Source organism: Sinohyriopsis cumingii, chromosome 8 (assembly GCF_028554795.1).
Source record: "Sinohyriopsis cumingii isolate HCF-2022 chromosome 8, ASM2855479v2, whole genome shotgun sequence".
Taxonomy (NCBI): Eukaryota; Metazoa; Mollusca; class Bivalvia; order Unionida; family Unionidae; genus Sinohyriopsis; species Sinohyriopsis cumingii.
The window spans coordinates 64982282-65003397 of NC_142968.1; the positions used below are offsets into that span (position 1 = coordinate 64982282).

Genomic DNA, 21116 nt, shown 5'->3' on the forward strand with positions numbered 1-21116 from the left:
CGTACGTTTGTGTGGATAGTAGAGTGTTTGTTTGTATAAGTGCGCTTACGTTTGTGTGGCTAGCAGATTTTGGCATTTGTATGCGTTCGCGTACTATTGTGTGGATAGTAGATATTGTGGGTTATTTCTCCTACCCGTATGTGGATAGTAAATATTGGTGTTTTTGATAGTATATTTTGAGTTTATATGCGTTCGCGTACATTTGTGTGGATAGTAGATATTGTGGGTTTCTTCTCCTTCCCGTGTATGGATAGTAGATGTTGGGGTTTTAATAGTAGATATTGGGTTTTTACCGTTCCCTTCTGTGTGGATAGTAGATAATATGTGAAGTGGGTGTACGGGATGTTTTCCTTTACGTTCGTTCTTGACAAATATAAAGGGAAGCGTTCTTCATTCGACCCTACATTCCATTCATTCGGGCAGTGGACAGCGAAGAAGCAGGACCGGCATACCAGGAGCGGTGAACGGGCGGGAAAGGGCAAGAAACACGTGCAGTAGGAACACAGAACAAAGTATGTGTCCATAGCACAAATTCAAAAGAGTAAATTTGCTCTATATTGCTCGACTACTGACCTTCACTAACAACGCTGCTGATATGGAAAATCACCGAAACTGACATAGAGAGACGGGAGAGCGGTTTACACGTGGCAGCATTCCAAGATGGAGGGCAGCCAGTGACTACGCACTACCTGAACCATGTCTGCTAACCGGTGATGAACATTATTAGCTGAACGAAGAAAACTAACCTGGTCAACTTCCTAATGGGAAAGACGTAATTCCTGGGGTGATTCCCAGAGACGAATGTGACGTCCCTTCTACACCGTAACAGCTAAAAAAATACCGAGAGAAGCCTGCACAACAATAGCAGTCAATGAAAGGATTGAGTGATAGAAGATTGCTACCATTGCCTTAATGAATACGGTTTTCAATTGGCTGAAAACCGTTTTTGATATTTCTATTTAAATTATAATTTGACTTGCGTCCATGGCTGGCTTGCCGAGTGCCTTTTCCTCCTTTACCATGCTCGGACAACGTACACGTGGCAGTATGTGGAACGATTTCCACCTGCCACACGACCAGGTGTCCTAATGTGACGTCATCGCTGCCGACCAATCGTAGCGGGCATCACATACTGCTTGGGTTGACACCTGGCTCTTTTCAATGCATCTGAACCTTCTAGTAACATGAGCTGTGTGGTACTATTCCCTCTCTTGTAACAGTCATTCTGTCAGATTGTTAGGGACTTATTAGTCCTACAATCTGAAGGCTAAATTAAATAGTACCCTATGGGTACATTAAATCCTGAGGGATGTGGCTCTAATTCCTTCCCCCAGGAGTAATTAAAAAGATGCCGGTGGCATCACTAACCAGTGGCACATGTCCCTAGTTGGACGAACACCACTATAATTGAATTAGATTAGATCAAACATTCGACCCTAAGATATGCATGCAGAACGTCAGTACATAACATTAGCCACACTGCAAGAGACATTATCAGCAAATGCAACATTCCATTTAGTCAGAGACTCGTCCCCTACCCACCATCTGGGAAAAAGATCCATCCATATATTATGCAAAGAACTCAATATTGACTGCCTGCAAGCAGAGCCCATTCGGTATCCAGATCCCACGCCAATTTGCAAGCCAAAAACCAAACATTAACACTTTAGCAACAACTCTTGGCCCCAAACGAAATTCATATAAAGAATATGTCAAAATAAACACAGACGGGTCCAAATCAAATGACCCAGACAGAACTGCTGCATCCCTCGCTATCCCGGAATTAGGCATGGAATTATGAAGCAGATTCCCGGACAATTGCTCCATCTACACAGCAGAATTTTGGGCCCTATTTGAAGCAAACCTCCGATAATTCCAGAAAATACTAATAATCAGCGATTCACTCAGCGTTCTAAAACTTTAGAAACCGAAAACTCAAATGGGATAGAAAATCTCATAAAAGAAACGAATCTGCTCCTCAAAACCATGGAGAAACAACACCAAATCGTAGAACTCATGTGGGTGCCGTCCCATATTGACATCTCCGGCAATGAATGGGCCGACACAGAAGCAAAGATCAAACTCAGTGACCCGAACCCGGCCCAGATCGAATACAGTATACCAGAATTATACAGCGTGATATCCAAAAAAAATACCTCCGAATGGCAAACTGAATGAGATTCAAGCTGCAACGGCCGTACGCTGTATTCTACACAAAAACAGTGAATCGCAAAGTCAAAGCTCGACCAAAAAACAACAAACATAATCAACGGATTATAAACTGGATCAAAACTGGAAGGAAAAAAACCTACTTGCAGGTAGTATGGGGAAACATAATCAAGCAAATAGGGAAAACGGAGGAAAATGTCCCTATTGTTCCACTACTGAAGACCTCCATCATGTATTCAACGTCTGCCCTAAATACATAACATCAAGAAGAAAGCTTGTCAACTCTCTTAAGAACATTGGCTCACTCTACACTTATCCCGATTTTTTATATCTGAACAACCCAAACCCTAATCCAACTAATGAGGCCTTATTGACTTTCCTTAGGGAGATAGACAAAATTGGACAAATCTATACTACCTTTCATATTTTGACCGGTTTGACACTCCATTAATCAAATATAAGCATTGCAATGCAACTATTGTTGAACCATATACCGTTCAAATACACACATAACTCCGTAAATTTCTCCACAACTACCCAATTTCCACATAGTTGGGCATATACCCCCTGACACCCCGATGGATCTGTCTGGGTGGAGAACTAGGTGCAGTAGTGGTATACGGTTTACAGCCAAAGTAGGGGAGTGTTCCAGCCAATCAGGTCCTGCCGCACAACGTGGCACTAAAAATTAAACACCTATGATGTATGGTCCCCATAATTAAGCAATATCAGATTACTAAATCGCAGCCATCAGGCACCCTTCACAAGGCAGAAAAGTTAATGACAGTAAGACTGCCTATATGATAATTAACACCCCCAAACTAGAATAGGCAGATCCACCTTTCTATAAACAACACAAATAATGTTTTTCAAACTTAATAAATGTGACAAGACAACACCATTTACTATTCGGAACATTGGGACCAAAATTAAATGATCCCGGATGCAATTGCACCTCCTCTCCTCTCAGATCGACATCTCTTGCCCTGCTGGACATGTATCATGTGACTGAGTGTGTGCGGTCTACTCCCACTCAGCAAAAGTCCCATGAGAAAAACATTTCTCGAAAACGGACTAATCAAATAGCACACAGGATGTGTAATAAAGTATTGCGATACGTGGCACTATTCCGCCCCCCCCCCCAAAAAAATTAACCAATTCTCCGTGAGTGTATTAACCGATCGCACATGCTCAATGGGCAAAAGCGACCTAAATCGAAAAATTGATTGATTGAATCGCACCATTCTACGGAATAGCCAAAGAAGAAGATGGCTTGCAACACAACTGACAAAATGAAGACGTTGCATGAAGCAGTAGATGATCTCGGTATGGTGGAGGAGATGCTCGTCAAACTAAATGATGATCACTAATCTTCGAGTGAAAAAGGAAATAGATATTTTGAGAAAGACGAGAGAAAGACTATGAGAGTTATTGAAAAAGGAAAAGGAGGAGAAGGATGATGAAGAGGATAAAAGAGGATGCGAGACTGGACTGGAAAAATAGAAAAAGAAGAGGAGAATGACAAGAGGAAAAAGAGGAGGAGGAGAAAGAGGAGAAGAAAGAAAAGAAGAAGAATGTAGGAGAGAAAAAAAGAAGTTGGTGGAGGAAAAGAAGAAATTAGAAGAAATCCAAATTCCCTTTTCAAGGCCACTCAATTGCCTCGAAAGATTTGCTTTCTTGCCTACATTTTTCAGTCGGTTGTATAGCTGTTTGTGTGATAGATTGATGTTCATCAACCTATGTATGTGTCGTATGTCTATGTCTCTGTCTATAAAGAAGTTCTATGTCCCGCCTCGACAATCGCTGTTTTATTGGTATAGTTTATGAACTACCTGAACTTACCCGCCACCCGCTACCCGCTACCCACTGAACTAGCTGAACATACCCGCTACCCGCTACAACAATCCAGCTTTCCCTTGTCGCTATACAGACCCAATATTCTCCATGTTCAGTTCCCCTTGACGCTAAACGTTCCCAGTGTGTGCTAAAATGTTTTGACACTAAACGTTCCCAAGGGGATCTGTAATGTATTTTTCCCATCGACTCCAGAGTATCCAACTTAACTACTTGCTTGTTATTTTTATTTTTTTAATCTGAACGTAATTATTAAATTATATAAAGATTCCGTACGTCACCTAAGTCAAGGGCAATAATACATTTCTGTATTGCTTTCTTTCCTCTTCTAATCGTTTGCGGAATTACGCCTTAGCCTTTCTCAATCTTTAAGGCATCAGTTTCATTATCTCTATGTGTATGCTATCAGGGCCGGAGCCAGACCCGGCCAGACTATCTGGCGCCCTAGGCAACGTTAGATCATGCCCCCCCCCCGGAAAATACCAATTTCAGAATTTAAAAACAATATTTTTTTTAAAAAAAAATGCGCCCCCTGAAATCAGCGCCCTAGGCGGCTGCCTAGTTTGCCTATATGGTAGTGCCGTCCCTGTATGCTATTATCATTTTCTTTTTGTATACTGCTTGCGTTTTGCGATGCTTGTTAAACGATATATATTTTATCAGCCCAACATATTTGCAATTAAACCTTTCTTAATTTCTGATTAAAGTCATAGAATAACCACGACCATTCTCATATTTGTATGCAGTATGGTGACGTCTTGGATAATTTATTTCACTTTTATATTAATTTTATTTCATTTTGTCTTTTTAACGACTTTTTTCCTTTTTGCAATGGCCAGATTTGACAGTTCCAATTATTTTGTCAAACTTAATTTACATTATCCAAACCAGACGATAGATGATAATTACTATCGACTTTCTGCTAAAATTTTATGTGCATTTTTAGGGTGTGGTTTTCGTCATAAACTGGGGAAAATGTATGGATGGAGGTAAATTATCGATACCAGTAGATAGTTGTTGTTCTACTTCCAATAGTGTTCATGTTATGCATGCATACATAATGGAACTTTGGAGCTTTTGCCAACCAAGACTTTATCTATGGATCAGTTCATTATTTGTATTGTGCCTGGTCCTAGCAAGGTCTTTACGTGCGCAATTCAAACGTTTCTATAATCGATTTTCCTGGACAATACATTTATTATATCATTTTCACACAAACAAACAAAAATAATCTTTTCTTGGATCGTCATGGATGTAATTATTGTGGTCATGTATAATTTAGTAATACAGTTGTATATATATATATATATATATATATATATATATATATATATATATATATATATATATATATATATATATATATATATATATATATATATATATATATATATATATATATATATATATATATATATATATATATATATATATATATATGGAGCTTGATATTAAATTGTTAGCTTCTTGCTTTTAAATATTATACAGTTGTACCAAATCATGTATGCAGTGTCATACAAAAGTAGATTATACTCTCGGATTTTGCGTCGAACGAATTAATAGGATACGATTATATTGCAGTAAATTTTTTGTCTTCAAACCATTCGCTGAAATAATCGTTCCATTACAGTTACTAAACGTGTTTATTGTATTGACGTATTTTCATAATTAAATAAATAATCATATCTGTATCATTTCGATTCTTACTAGTTTTAAATAACGGATAGACAACAAGAGTTGTTGTTATGGTTACACATCCGGACAGCCTCGAAAAATCGTAGTAAAACATGGCGGACTAGCTGGAGAAATGTCAGAGAAGACGAATTACTATGGTCGCTCTCTTGCCTAGAGTTAGGTTTAAAGAGTCCTTGTGAGTGTGTTTGTTCATCTCATTCAAGAAGGATTCGATTCGTAATCTTTTTTTCATTGGAGATAAATTATTAACATGTAGAAAAGGAGTTCATAACGTGAGTTATGGGAGTACAAAATTTGCACACATTCGTCATAACTGGAGGAATCTACTGTAGCATGTCAGCCAGCATTACCATATAGGGTTAGTCATGATCTAGTGATAAGAGGAACTGATATAAAGGGAATTTGGTAGTATTACTATTTTGTATCTTTCATTACCTTTTAAGGGTCATTCAGTAAACATGAGAATGTAGATATATAAAGTTAAGGGTCAGTTGCCGCCCTCAAGTTTGGCCCGCTTCCAAAATATGTTTGGTCAGCCTAGGCCTGAAGATGGATAGGGTACGTGAATTTAACCCCAGAAAGGTTGAGAATAGTCTGAAGACAAAACACTAGAAAATATTTATCATAGGTTAAAGCATGTTGGAATTGATGCTGAATTAATGTGTGCTGACTGACACTCATGGATTGGGAGATGCCAGAAACACATAATCAGCTGTTTTAGTTTGTATATTAACGCTTGTTTTAGTTTGTCTAATAACTTTTGATTAACACATAAAGATGCCCTGAAAGAAAACATAATTTACAAAAGAATGATGAAATTATTTGGATTTAACATTTGTTTCTGGATAGATGGAATTTTGTATGATTGAATATTCATTTTTGTTTTGAGTTTTAAAAAATTAAATAAGCTTTACATTTTTGGTAAGTTTCATTTTCACAAAAGCTAATTTGATAAGAATGTTCTAATTTTCCATCAGATGATTTATTGAGAAACTGGTTGATGATCAGGGCTTCAGTTCTTTCCCAGCTATCAGACTTTCAAAGGAACATCTTGAGATATGTCTTCAGTATGTTAGAATATCAGGGTTTGTACAATTGCAAGATTCATGTTATTTTTTTTTAATGATGCCAAAAATATAACAAACTGCATGAAAATCTTGTATCACATTTAAAGGTCATATCTTACTTTACTTCATTACTGTACATACATTATCATTTCAGAAATCAATGGTACGATTACTTAAATTTAATCGATTTATGCTGTGCCCATCATTGACTTTGCATAGTGTCATTGTAGCCATCTATGTTGAGGCTCCTTAGTTGACAGATTAAGTTTATTGCCATGACTAGGAATTAATTATGTAAAGTGGTCATTCACAACAATTTCATGATATGTTACAGCTTGCTCAGGTAAAACCCATTATAACGTGATGCTCAGGGTCCAGAGAATAACATCGTGATATAAGTGGGATTGCGTTAACAAATTTTTCAAAAAACTTCCCCATAGAAAATGTGCATAGAAATTTCAGTGTCTTCAGTTTTAACTAACCTATTGATCATATATAGTTTGCTTTGTTTGCTGGGTTTCATCAGACATAAAATATACTTCAGTTTTTAATTGTATACATGACAATCATTGGTATCAATTTTATTCATTTAACACAGGTGGTGGATCAAACAAAATTACAAAATTCGGCTCATTGTTGGATCTGAATGAACTTCTCAGTCAGTGGCTACAAAGAGATCATCAAATTCAGATGTTTGAACAGTATGATAGTTTTTGAAGAAGTCAAACGAGCTACATGTTACATCCTTCAAACATTAAACGGTGTTGACTATATTAAGAAATCTTTTAACTTGTTTGAACTTGATAGCTTTTCTTTATTTTCATTACTAAATATAACACTGCAATATATTTAAGAAAATTTTGGAAGTTAGGGGAACATTAAACTCAGTGCTGGGATTAAAAATCTAAGATGGATATAAATAATTGGCTTTTCTGAGAGCATGTATTTAGGAAGTTAAAAAGAGAGCTCTACTTAAATTAAAAAATGAGAGCCATGATGCCATCGCATTCAGAGATCTCGGAAACGCATAATTAAGCATATTTGGATGCCAATTTTTTTTATCTGGGACGTAGAAAATTACTGAGGTGGGAGTCTTCCGTATGCATGTAATAGGTGTGCGGCAAAATTCAAAGACTTGCCAGTCCTGCTTCAGCCACCTGCTTTGTGGGAAAATGTGTTGATCAATTAGCTGTGCTGATATTTACAATGACAGAATTCAGTGAGTGAAAGACCCCTTGATGTACATACATGAGGCCATTATAAGAGTACATCAAAAAGAACATGATGCAATAGCTAGGCGGCAATTTCAAAGGCTTTGACTGGTGCTCGGGTGGGAAAATGTACTGATATTTACAGTGATTGAATTCAAAGTCAGAAAGAACCAGAGACGTACATGTGGTCATTTATAAAAATACATCAAATAAACAATTTTAGCTTTTGTTATTGTTTTCATTTCCGAATGTATCAGAATAAGTAGTGCACAAGAATCAAGACATGTTGAGACTTAGACCAAATGCCATTCGTAAATTTGGATAAGTATGTTGTGGTTAAACAGCAAACTTATGAAGATTGTAACGAGATTCAGAAGAGTGCTAAAGCTGCTAGATATGATAGTTCGGATAGGACACTAGCTGCGTGTAAGAAAGTGTGTGATTCCTAGCTTAGTGTGTGGAATAAGTCCTTACTCCGATTGGCAAAATTCAGTATCACTCGGACGGATGAACAAGAGCTATTTAAGAGGTATACTGACTGACCATACTTTTTTTAAAAGCCCCTCGCCTTAGCCCAGTTAGTTATAGTGTTGTAGCGAAATGTATTCATCAAGGTATCAGTAGCTAGGCCTAGTTTTCATATCAATTATGTTGACAAACAAACTCTTGCCCATTCACAAGATTTATGTTTTGATAGCTGATTGACCATTAACCCTTTTCCGAGTAAGGTAGCAACTATCAATTTCCTGCATGATATCCTTTGATGATAAAACATACAAACATGTGTTTTAAGATCAGAATCAGTGATCTGGATATATATTAACTGCCTCCTGTACACTATTTCGTTATAAAAAAAATAGTTTGAAACTGTAAGTAAACCAGTAGGCCTTACAGGAAATAATTGTGGACTTCGCTTAGTCTGGGATGTACCAATTTATTAGATTGTCTGTTTTCGTAAATCATCAGGTAAATATTTTCAGAAAAATATACAAATCATTGAAAGCAAAGCCAAGGTATTATTTTATTAAAGACTTAACTTTAAACTGCAAATTATGTAGGTCAGAAACGTATAAAACAATGCTATGTTGTGAAATTCGCGAGATGCGCTTTAAGGTCTAAGCTGTTTTCCGACTTGACACTTATTTGCGAAAATGCAGGGAAAAAACAGCAAATCAGATATTATTTAACCATTGCCTAAAATTATTACAAGGACATAGACAAATAAATAAGCCATAAATTTGCAGTCCTGTCAATGGACTGTTGTAATGAAGCTATATTAAAGTGAGTGATTACATTACAAAAACCTCTCCATCTAAACATAGATGCACTCACGTCTGTGTTGATTCTGTAGAAAAGAATGCAACTTTTGATGGTGGGACTCCTATTTTTACCAAACTGGGAATCCTGGACTCCTAGTTTTAAAATCCTAGCGAGACCTCTGGCATTATAAGCAGAATCACATTATAATGAATTGCGTTGTAATGGGTTTTACCTGTATAAAGTTGGGTCTCACCTGGCAGAGTGGTATAAAGCATTCCCTTTACCTGTCACTGACATTTCACCTCTGTCCACTTGGGTTTGAGTCTTGGGCTTAGTCAGTGTGTGTATGTGAGAAAGCTTACCAGTAGTTTATAGTGGATTCTTACCAGGCTTTAGAATGCCAATAGCTTCCTGTGGGTTGGTGATTCTTACTGCAGTATATTCAGTTTCTTCCTCTACCAGTTAAACCGTCCACCATGTATCATCTATCATGCAAAATGGTGTCAAACCCAAGAACAACAAAAGTAAACAGTGAAGTATGTTGTTTTTAAGTAATACACTGCTTTTCATTATTCAAAGCCTTTCCTGCTATTACACGTTAAAATGCACTCATTGCTAGAGATAAAGATAAATATTTCTGCAAAACTATGTTGCTAAGTGCTGTATTATCAAGTTACTATTGTATAATTTAATTATTTGATGATTTAAACCCAGTCAACCTTTGTGAGAAGTTAGATGTCTATATATAAACAGTTATCACCAATAAATGCACTTAAAAGTATATTTATGCAGGATTTAGTAAGTTAAATGTTAGGTAAAATGAGACTTAGCAAAGTAAATCATAGGGTAAATGGTAAAACTATTAAAACCTTGTTAACATTACAGAAATAGGTCATCTCAAGAAATTTGTCTTTTATGTTGTTGTTTGTTTGCCTTTTTATTTCAGTGAGAAAATATTTCTGTGTCATGAATGAGTCATTCAGATTTGTTGACTTCTGAGTCAAATATGCTTGAAATTCTTAATGGACACACCCTTGGGATGCTTTTTTGGTCAGCTATGACCATTCTGCAGAATAGCTCAAGGCTAGACCTATGTACATGTTGTTGTTGTTGTGGGGTTTAACACCATTTTTCAGCACACGATAGGCTATACAATGCGGCCAGTATTAATGGTGGAGGAAGAACCCGGGAAAACCCTGGAAAGTACCACCGACCCATGAGAAGCTACTGGCAAGCTTTCTCACATACCCACACTGACTGAATCCGAGACTCGAACCAGTGCAGGCAGAGGTGAGATGGCAGTGTCCATAACGGAGAGTGCTTTAGACCACTCTGCCACTCGGGGCCCCATGTACATGTAAACAGATGCCAAGCCATAGTGACTAATAAACAATCTATATAACTGTAATTATCTTGTGAAAAGGACTTCCTCTCTGAAGGCTACTCTGGCATGAGTTCAAAGACACTGATGTTCTATTGAATGTTTATGTAATTAATTAGTCATGAAATAAACAGTGCGTTAATTTTGTTGTAAAATTGTTTAAATTAAATTGGTGAAATTGCAAATATAGATCATGAAAGTAACCAAAAGCTTTCTCAGAGTATGATTTGGACAGGACGCAGTTATCATTAAATGTGTACCCATGCTTTTTGACACTTGGAATTTAATTAGATGGATTTCTGACACATGGAAATTCCAACCTGTGTGTTATTATGAGACACATTGATTTGGGCCAGAGCATTGATCCTATTAACCTTTGATTTGCCTCTGGCATAATTTTCTACTGAGTGATCAACAGTTGCTAGAATACTATTTACACCTTATTGGCCATTAATATCACACACGTGAATATGAACAGGGAAGTGTTGACAGGTCACTGATGTCAGGTGGGCATAAGGTTAGATTGTTTTGAGATTGTCTTTGACATTTATGATAGTCAGAGGAAGAAAAGATCAATTATGACTTGATTGACTTAACCTTTCATCAAATATTGACATTATTTTGATTGCCCATCAACATACATGCTTGCATGATTCTACTGGCATTGGGACAAAAATACCATCTTAAAGGTCATCTACTCCACATCATCATCATTCTTGACCTAGTGTGGTCGTCGAGGCACTGTGCTGCTGAACCTCTGACCAGTTCCCTCCACTTGTATCGATCATGTGCCTGTGTCTCCACAAAACTTTTCCTGGTCCATTCTGTGATGTCAGTCCAGTTTTTTCTCTGTTTACCTCTCCTTCTGCCACCCTGGATGTTGCCCTGCGGGACTGTTGGCTCTAGTGACGTGGCCATACCATTTCAGCTTCCTCTTTTTGACGGTGGTGAGGAGGTCTTCATATTGGCATACTTTGTGCCTGATGGTGTTTTGCACTTCTTCATTTGTGATGTGGTCCATGTAAGAGATGCCAAGGACGGTTCTGTAGCATCTCATTTCAAGTGTCTGGATTCTTTGTTGTAATTCTGTTGTCAGGGTCAGGCCTCACATGAATACTAAAAGATTGAGATGATTAGTGCTCGCAATAGTCTGATTTTAGTTTTCAGACATATTGTTGTCTCTCCAGATGGGTCTTAGCTTTGACATAGCTGCCATTGTTTGTGCTGCTCTTGACAAAATTTCTGCTCTTGATCCCTCTTTTGTGATTATGGAACCAAGATAATTGAACTGGTTTACTGTTTCCAGTTCCTGTCCTCTGACTTTAATCTTGGTTGAGATTTGTTTGCCACTATTTGTCATTAGCTTTGTCTTCTCAGCACTTAACTCCATATCAAATCTGGAAGATATTTCATCCAGGTTCTTCACTAAGGTGGCAAGCTCGTCTTCACTGCCTACCAGCCCATCAATGTCATTGACAAAGAAGAGGTTGATGATGTTACGCCCTCCAATGCTGACTGTTTCACAGTGGTTTTCCAGGGCTTTGCTCGTGATGCGCTCTAAGTAAATGTTGAAAAGCATGGGTGACAGGAGACAGCCTTGATGTACTCCGACTGTTGTCTGGAACCAGTCTCCCACAGAACCTTGGGCAATTATTGCACTAGTAGCCTTGGCGTATGGCTGCTTGATGGTATTGGTTAACTTTTGACCCTTGTTGTACTTCTTCATTGTGGCCCGCAATGCCTAATGCCACACTCTGCCGAAGGCCTTTTTGAAATCTATGAACACATGATAGATGTCTTGTTGATATTGCGAGTACTTTTCACACAGAACCCTGAGATTGAATATTTGTTCTGTTATGCTTCTTCCACTCCGGAACCCGGCCTGGTCTTCAGCGATTATTTCTTATGCTTGTGGTTTCAGTCTGGTCAAGATGATCTTCAGCATCACCTTACTTGCATGGCTGATCAAACTGATTGTTCTGTAATTTTGGCACAGCTGGAGATTGCCTTTTTTGGGGAGTGTTATAATCAGTGACTGGGTCCACATACCATTTTATAATTGAAATGTACAACATTTGAAATAAGATATTTATTATTATTATTATTATTATTATTATTATTATATATGTTTTTAGACAAAATATTGGTATATGTGTGTGTTCTATTGCCACATTACAGAAACCAGTCTGCTGATGTGTGACTGAGTAATCAGATTATGTAGGGTAATGTGTATACAACAAGCTGGTAATATGTACACATCAAGCTGGTAATTGATTTCATGGATGTTGTAATCTTGTCAGTTTAAGGCAAATCTGTTACAAGTAATAAAGGGATTAAAGGCGGTCCATGATGGCTTTGAAGTCTTTTAATAAAATGTTGACAGATCTTTGCCAGAGGTGAGATAAAAAGGTAAAACTGACCCAAAAAAAATGATTTCAGCGAAACAGATGAGTAGGTATTTTGATTTTTTTGGTGGTATTGTGTAGTTGTTATTGCATTATTCAAGATGTTTAAAGAAATATTTAATAACAGTAAAAATTAACTTTTAACTCTCAACCTAGTCCTCATATTGGGACTTAATTCTTTTATATAAGGAAGAAGTAAACAAAATTACTTATAGGATTCAGTTTTAGTTATGTTTCAGTTAGTGTTTGAAACTATTTATTTAAATTATTCACTGGAATTACAAGATACTCTTTGATTTTTGGAGTCAGTTACTTTTGGGATTATTGTGAATTCATTTTAGTACATTTTGGATTATATCATTGTGATACATCAAGACTGTTGGCACATTAGCACGTTTGATGCTGCTGACAGACCAGCCTATTGAAAATTGGAATTTATTTTGAATACAACTGGAATTCACTCAGATCTCTATTCATTTGGACTTCTGATAGAACTTTTAGGACTATTTAGAGTTAACTCATAATACTGCATTTCTTTTTAAATTTGTAATATTTGTATCTCTGAAAAATAAATTATTTGTTGAATTTTACAAAAAATGGTTGGTTTTGGTCTTTTCTGTTGTGTAATTTAAGGACATATTTTTGTGGCACATCAGTACACCATAATAATTATAACTGCTATTTAAGTATGTGTGATTTAGGCTATGGCACTATAGTACCAGTAGAGACTTTTTTAAAGAGTGCAGAAAAGTACATTGTTTTCTAAATATGGGCCAGCTAAATCAGTTCTTTTTCAGGAGAGTTATGTTTAAAATCTGATTAAAATCAGATTTCCACTGTCCTAGGTGATGATCTGACAGTGACTGCTTAGTGGTCATGTTCTGGTGACCTATGTTATTATCATAATCACTAATTTTATCAGCTAGTCCAATGAAGTCTTATTTCTTTGCGTTTGGGAGATGGAGCAGTGTGGTTGAAGTGCATCATTGTGTTCCCAATGATTTGATTCTCTTTCATATTTTTGAAACTGCATTTCCACTTGATAATTCAAAAGTCACTAGAACATGACCCCTAAGCGGTTGCTGTCAGATATTCACCTAGGATAGTAGAGATCTGATTTTGATAGAGTTAGTTTAAAATGACCCTAATGCCAACAAAAGACAATTAATATGCAACCGTTTCATTTGGCTGGTGATCTGAGTATAAATGCCTAAGCCTTGTGTGAATTCATCTTGACAACAGTTCATACCTGCAGTCATACCCTGCTTAGGTATGATACATACACCAAGATCAAATCATCTTTTATACTATAAAGTCCATGTTATATTTCACCTGTAATCCTTAGAGCCAGCTCTTAAGACATTTAACACTGTTTGCAAATTAGCAGTTAGTTTTATATTAGTTTTACATTAATTTTTTTAAATAAAAAATTACGTTCATATAAGTAGAACTTATGTAATGCCTTATGTGTACTCACATAAGTTTCTTTGGTATGATGGGAAATCTATTTTACTTGCAGAGAAAACAACACAGCAGTCCAAATGATTTTTCTTTGGATTGAAACGAGTTGTTGATTTATTGTTGTGGTTTATTTTTATTTTTAATGTTGATGTATGGGTACAAAATTATAAATTTACTTTTATAATGTTTTAACTAAAGCATTCTAATTAATAAAACATATTTTTTTTAGTGTGATATTATAAATGGCCAGTAATTAAATCCTGATATGTAATAAATAATGATATATACTTTTTCATTGTCCTCTCTATCCTTTTGAAAGTGAGGGACTCTTGCATGTTTGCCAGGGACTCTCAGAACTAAGCTGTGGCTGCCTGAGTTCCATAATTTGTTACAACGCTATCATCTTAAACTAAGTAACAGAAAAGAGTTAAAACCAACATGTTTTGTCAAATTCAGCAGATAATTTATTTCCCTAGAATACAAAGTGAGAATCAGAAATAAACTTTATTGTCAATTGAATCCAAAAAAAATCCTAAAAGTTCTATCACAAGTCCAAATCATAGAGTTCTGAATAAATTCCAGTGGTGGTGTTACAAATAAATTCCAAAATTGAATGTGCTGATTCGACAGTTGTCTTAAGTGTGCTAATGTGCCAACAGTCTTGATGTATCATAATGATATAATTCAAAATGCCTTTGAATGAATTCGTAAAATAATAAAATAGAGACAAACAGCCATACATTTAATTATACTGTTATACATGATATACAATTTATCAATATAAAAATTAAAAAAAATTATACAATTTTATATAGTGCATTGGTATTAAGGCCATTAGGATACAAAGTATCTAACTTATGAATCCAACAAGTTTCTTTTATGAGTCTGTTCATGTCTTCGTGCACAATATCTATTGGTATGAAAGAAAAATTGAGTAGTGAGTGATTACTGGTGTTAAAGTGTGTTGAAATATTAGAGGAAAACTGAGGACCTCTATATTTTTTATATGAAAGTGATGATTATTCATTCTCTTAGAAACTTGTTGAAGTGTTTGTCCAACATATTGCTTGCTACATTTTTTACAGGTTATCAAATAAATCACATCAGTTGATAAGCAGTTAGTGTTATAACATAAGGAAAATATCTCTTTTGTATTAACGCTACTAAAAGAATTACTTTCTCTTATGTTTACACATTGAGTATAACGGTGTCTGTTGATGAAAATTGTTTTTTATTTTCTGTCTGTTTAGTTCTAATTAGAAATTCTTGCAAATTCTTGAGTCTTCTATAAGCATGAGGCTCCAATATTTGTTGATTATAAAGCCTATACTAGGTAATGAAGGATGAATGAATTCACAGTGATTTAGTCCAAGGCATATTAATGGTCATGTTGTAATTCCATTGAATAATTTAAATAAATAATCCTCTCAGAATAAAACTAAACACAACAATAAGACTGACTCCACTTAGACACAATTTGAGAACCACAATGAGGGGCAAAAGTTCATTTCCAGACAGTTTTAAATTATAAACAATCCTATATAGATCACTACTACTCTGTTATCTTAATGGAAATTTCTGTCCAACTGTAAACAAAATTTGTGTATAGATAATTCTAAGGTCAGAATGAAAGCTGTATCCAGAACTCTAACTTAGTAAACATGTTTATTCTCCTTGACATTAGAGACATAGACCCAGCTCCTACCCTCAAGTATCGATAACTCCAGTGCATATATATATATATATATATATATATATATATATATATATATATATATATATATATATATATATATATATAACACATAATCATGAACAAAAGTCAACACATAATACAAATTAAATATACATAACAAACTGGAGTCCAGGACTCTTTATCCTGAAAATATGCTGAGAACCCAGCTAAAACATTTTGTTTTCAGACATACATACAAACAGATAAAACTGTCAACAAATATGTATAGTTGTATAAATGTCAGTTCTGGTGTAATCTTTGAAAACCAAAGATCAAGATTTTATGGAGGATCGGGAATGGGTATCTGTGATAAGCAGCGTAATATTGTGGTTTAATCCCTCAATGATGCCATAATTTTTTGACTTTTGTAGCCTTTTTGGTGAAATTTGATTAATGCAATGCAATAATTCCATATTCATGAAAAATTCATCACCTTCTACATGAACAGAGTAATTTTTATTGTAAAAATAGTCCAGTTTTTCTTCGTTTGTAGTAGAATGGCCTGGGTTCCTCAGGATGCCAAAATCTTCATAAAATACGCTTTTTTCATGAAAATACCAACAGTTGAGACCTTGGTATACTAGTTAGTTTTATCCTAAATTCTGTTATTTGGTCCATTTCTATGAAGTGAGTACCAGTCATGTACATGTAGTTTGCAAACTTCAAACGAAATTCAAGCAGTAGTAATGGAATCAGGTGAAGCCACTTAATGAATATACTTGCTTATAAGATGAGTCCAACTGCGAACTGCACAGACCTAGGTCTACAATCACATAATGCACCAGCAGATCTGAGTCTGTACATTTTCTTAGAAGCAATCAGTAGAACAAACAACAGAACTGGATTACCCATTAGGCACGTGCTTAGGGCACCAGCTCAACAGGGGCACTAGAAAAAGTTCAAATTAGTTGTTGATGATAAAATTGCATGAATATATATGACCATTTTGATCAACATTTTCAAGTTATTTGATTTGGAATGATGGCAACACTGGCATTTTCCAACCTTTTTAGCTTATAACGCTTGTTTATTTTTTGGTGTTTCACATCTTTTGGGGGAGGGGGTGCCATAACATTTTCAGTACTTAGGGCCCCAGAAGGCCTTAATCTGGCACTGACAAACAACATAGACCCAGATCTGCATGTGTATTGTGCTATGGCAGATCAGGATCATTGTTGTTTGCAGCTTAACTCTACTTATAAGCAAATAAATACAATAGATCTTAGCAGAAAAGGAGATTTAGACATTTGCTAATTGATTTTCAGTACCCCCTTGATAAACATTATTCAGCGATATTTGGAACACTTGTGTTTATTGAATACCATATTAAGAAACATTATTTGCCAAGATTTTAGGACTTGTTTGTTGGATGAATACAAACTCGTATGTAAATCATCATAAAATTAGCTGTTTTTCAGTGTGATATATGTATATACTTTTATTTTTGAGTGATTTTCTTATGTGCTCTTTTCTGAAAATTACATAATTTCTTTGGTGCTAAGTGTCTTGTTTTGATAATGAAAATGTAATGCCAAAGAGAGACAGATGGTTATGGAATGAATCATTGTATATTATATTCCCATGGGCTGAAAAATGAGAAAACAATAAAATATTAGATGTATGCACATGGTGTTGCAACTTTGAAAGGAAAAATTGCACTGGCAACCCAAGGAACACCAGGTCCCAAACTTCAAGATTTTGATCCTAAACCTGCTGTGGAGAAATTTGTTAAAGTTTTAAAGAATATGGTTTATATTGTGTTCAGATAGGTTAAAGTGTATAGACACTTAGGTGGTAGCAAAAGCTAGGCTTGTTAGCATTTTGAAACCAGAATGTCCAGTTTTCTCTTTTTGTTAGTGTTCACATGCACTTCCCTAGAAATTCATTGTTCTCCATGTGGTTTTAGGATCTGTTAGATTGGTATCCCGCAGAGGGTTGCCTTCACTTTCGATTAAATATTAACTGAAGAAAAAGTTGTAGGATATGGAGGCGTACCCTCCCATGTGGTGGGGTGGTCTAGTCACCCTCAGTTTTTTTACTATTGTAACTGATCAGTGGTATTTCTGACATTTTAAGAGTGTTTATGTAGAAACACTTGGACATTTTGACATTGTGCTTGTATGGAAATACTTGGACATTTGAACAGAGTGTGTTTATTCAGAAACACTGACATTTGAAGTGTTTATATAGAAACACTCAAACACTTTAGCAGAGTGTGTTTTATATAGAAATGATGAGATTTCAGTAGTATGTTTTATTTAGAAACACTGACATTTTAGAAGTATTTTTTGTAGCAAAATACTCTGACATTTTAACAGAGTGTGTTTTATAGAAACACTGACATTTTAACAGTGTGGTTTATATAGAAACTGTGACTTTTTAACATTTTGTTTATATAGAAGCACTCTGACATATTAACAGGGTGTGTTTTACATGGAAATTTTGAGTTGATATTTTTTGGATTTCATCCTCTTTTGTCCTTTTCTTTGTGGGATACCTAAATGTAATTGGTACTATGTAGTCATAAAAAATTATACATGCATCCCTACATATACAATATTAATTCACATTATTTTCATTGATTTCTTGGCCCCATTAATTAGTTTTGCATCATATCTCCCATGTTTTGGGAATATAATCATACAAAGGTAACATTTATTACTTGGTGGAAAAAAAACCTCAAAAAACTGTCCAGTAATAACCTGGGCAACTCAGTGTCAGTTTTTAATCTAGTACACAAAACATGTCGAGCCAATAGAGAATTCTTGCCAGTGATAATGTGATATTGGATTTCATGACATTGGAACCATATTTTCTTACCTCTTTTTATTCATTGTTTTAACACTGTTTTATGCATTATCAGCTTCGTTGTGACTCGATATTATTAGTGCAGTGTAACATGGCTTGGTTCTGGCTTTTCATACAAATGTCAGCAGGTTTTTTTTTTTTTTTGTAATGTAACAAGAAAAGGTCATGTAATACAAACTGTAGCTGTTAATAAACATTCCTGTATCACTTATATACTATATTATATATATTTATTTGTGTAACAGTATTTTAGAAATGTTTAGTCATTTTTGAGAGCAAATAAAGTAAAACTTGTTCAAGTTATTAATTGAATAAACAAGTAAACTGTTTAAATCATTGGGATATTTGGTTCCAAATCTATTTATAGTAATCATAAGTGTACACTCTTTTTTTGACACTGTCTTATGATAATTTGAGTAGATTTTTCAATTTCTCTTGTCATTTGCCTCTTTTTGATGTTGAATTTGCTCTTTTTCTGGAACATAGTACATGAAGTTTTACAGTATTTTTGTATCGCAACCATCTCTAATCCACATGTTAAAATAACTTTTTACAGTTTATCACATAAAGACAATTAATAATATGCAACATGTGTTCTTCTCCAAAATCCACTCATTTTGTTTTGAGCATTTGTATTGATATATTTTGATATCTAATTTTTCAGATGTTGTCCTGACAAGAATCTATAGCATATAGGTACACATACGAATACATGCATCAAAAGAACCTTCACTAAGAGCTGTCAATGAGAAATAGCGTAAACCCACATATTCAATGAGCTACCGAGCAACTTTATATTCACCCATGGCAAGTATGCCGGGCTCAACCTATTCCACCACCTACAATTCATCTTATAATCGAACCAGAACGCCTTCAGCTACAGCACGCAAACATGTCTATAATGGATCATCCTCGGTCAGTAAAATACCTTATGGTTCTAGTGGTTCCAGAACCCTTCCTCCTGGACCAGGACCCCTGGATGCCAGTGGAAGAAAGTTACCAAATTATACTGTTGGCTCAAGGCAGGGATCTGGTTCATCCCTGCGAAATGGTCCTGTAAAGGCTGATCACAGTGTCTTATCCAAAGATTATTCATATTCAAATATGTATGGAACAATGCCTCATAAACGTAATTATGGAGGAACAAGTACAACCATTGCCAGTAGTTCCTTGAGAGGAAAACGCTCATCTAGTCTTGCAAACATAAATGATGCTTCTTCTGATTTGCAGAATTTACGACTAAATGGTACGGATCATATTGATTCTCATACAGAAAATGCAGGTAGTCGATTATCAAGACGTGATAAATACAATTCTGAGCAAAGTACAAATGATGATTTGTCAAGAACTTCATCACGGACTAGTAGGCATTCAAGTGTAGCTACGGATAGGTTCAGTACATCGCAACGAGACAATTACATCTCTACACGTCATGAGAATGAAAGTAATTTAGGTAGTAGCACCACTTCAAAAGATATTCTGGAACCTTCAGGTATGAAAAGAAGAGCTAGTCTAATAGATTCAACAACAGTGAAGTCTCTCTCAAGGCAAAGCTCAAGCAGTTCTTTATCAGGGGTATGTATGATGCTAAATTTCAGTATCGTTTATTTCCATAGTACTTAAACACGTAATAAGTAACTAACCCCACTTTTTCTTAAAATGCATGAGACATATTGTGTTATCTATACCTGCCATATTCCAGACAGTGTTGCGAAGATTTTAGGGGGGCCCCGAGTGGCCGAGTGGTCTAAAGCACTCTCCGTTACGGATCACTGCCATCTCACCTCTGTTTGCGTAGGTTCGAGTCTCGGATTCGGCCAATGTGGGTATGTGAGAAAGCTTGCCAGTAGCTTCTTGTGGGTCAGTGGTTCTTTCCGGGGATTTCCCGGGTTCTTCCTCCACCATTAATACTGGCCGCCATGTATAGCCTATCATGTGCTGAAAAATGGCGTTAAACCCTACAACAACAACAACAAGATTTTAGGACTCAAAAAGTATGTTTTGAGGTCCTTATAGGGATCCGTATATGAAACCACATCCGATTGAAAATAAGTTATCTTTTCATATAAG

At 35.7% G+C, this 21116-nt stretch overlaps 1 protein-coding gene across 2 annotated transcripts in view; it reads left to right on the forward strand.

Moving 5' to 3' along the window:
* Window positions 1-5798: 5798 nt before the first annotated feature.
* The window catches only part of LOC149793700 (ubiquitin carboxyl-terminal hydrolase 2-like), a 66371-nt gene continuing 51053 nt past the window's right edge, over window positions 5799-21116 (forward strand). Inside the window, exons 1-2 of one of the 2 annotated variants that reach the window (XM_089967696.1) lie at window positions 5799-5893; window positions 19711-20621. In XM_089967696.1, the coding sequence (XP_089823822.1) occupies window positions 19821-20621 (801 nt within the window). In that variant the 5' untranslated portion in view covers window positions 5799-5893; window positions 19711-19820. Of the gene's footprint in view, window positions 6077-19710; window positions 20622-21116 lie in introns of both variants that reach the window. The other variant, XM_089967698.1, reaches the window with a different exon arrangement.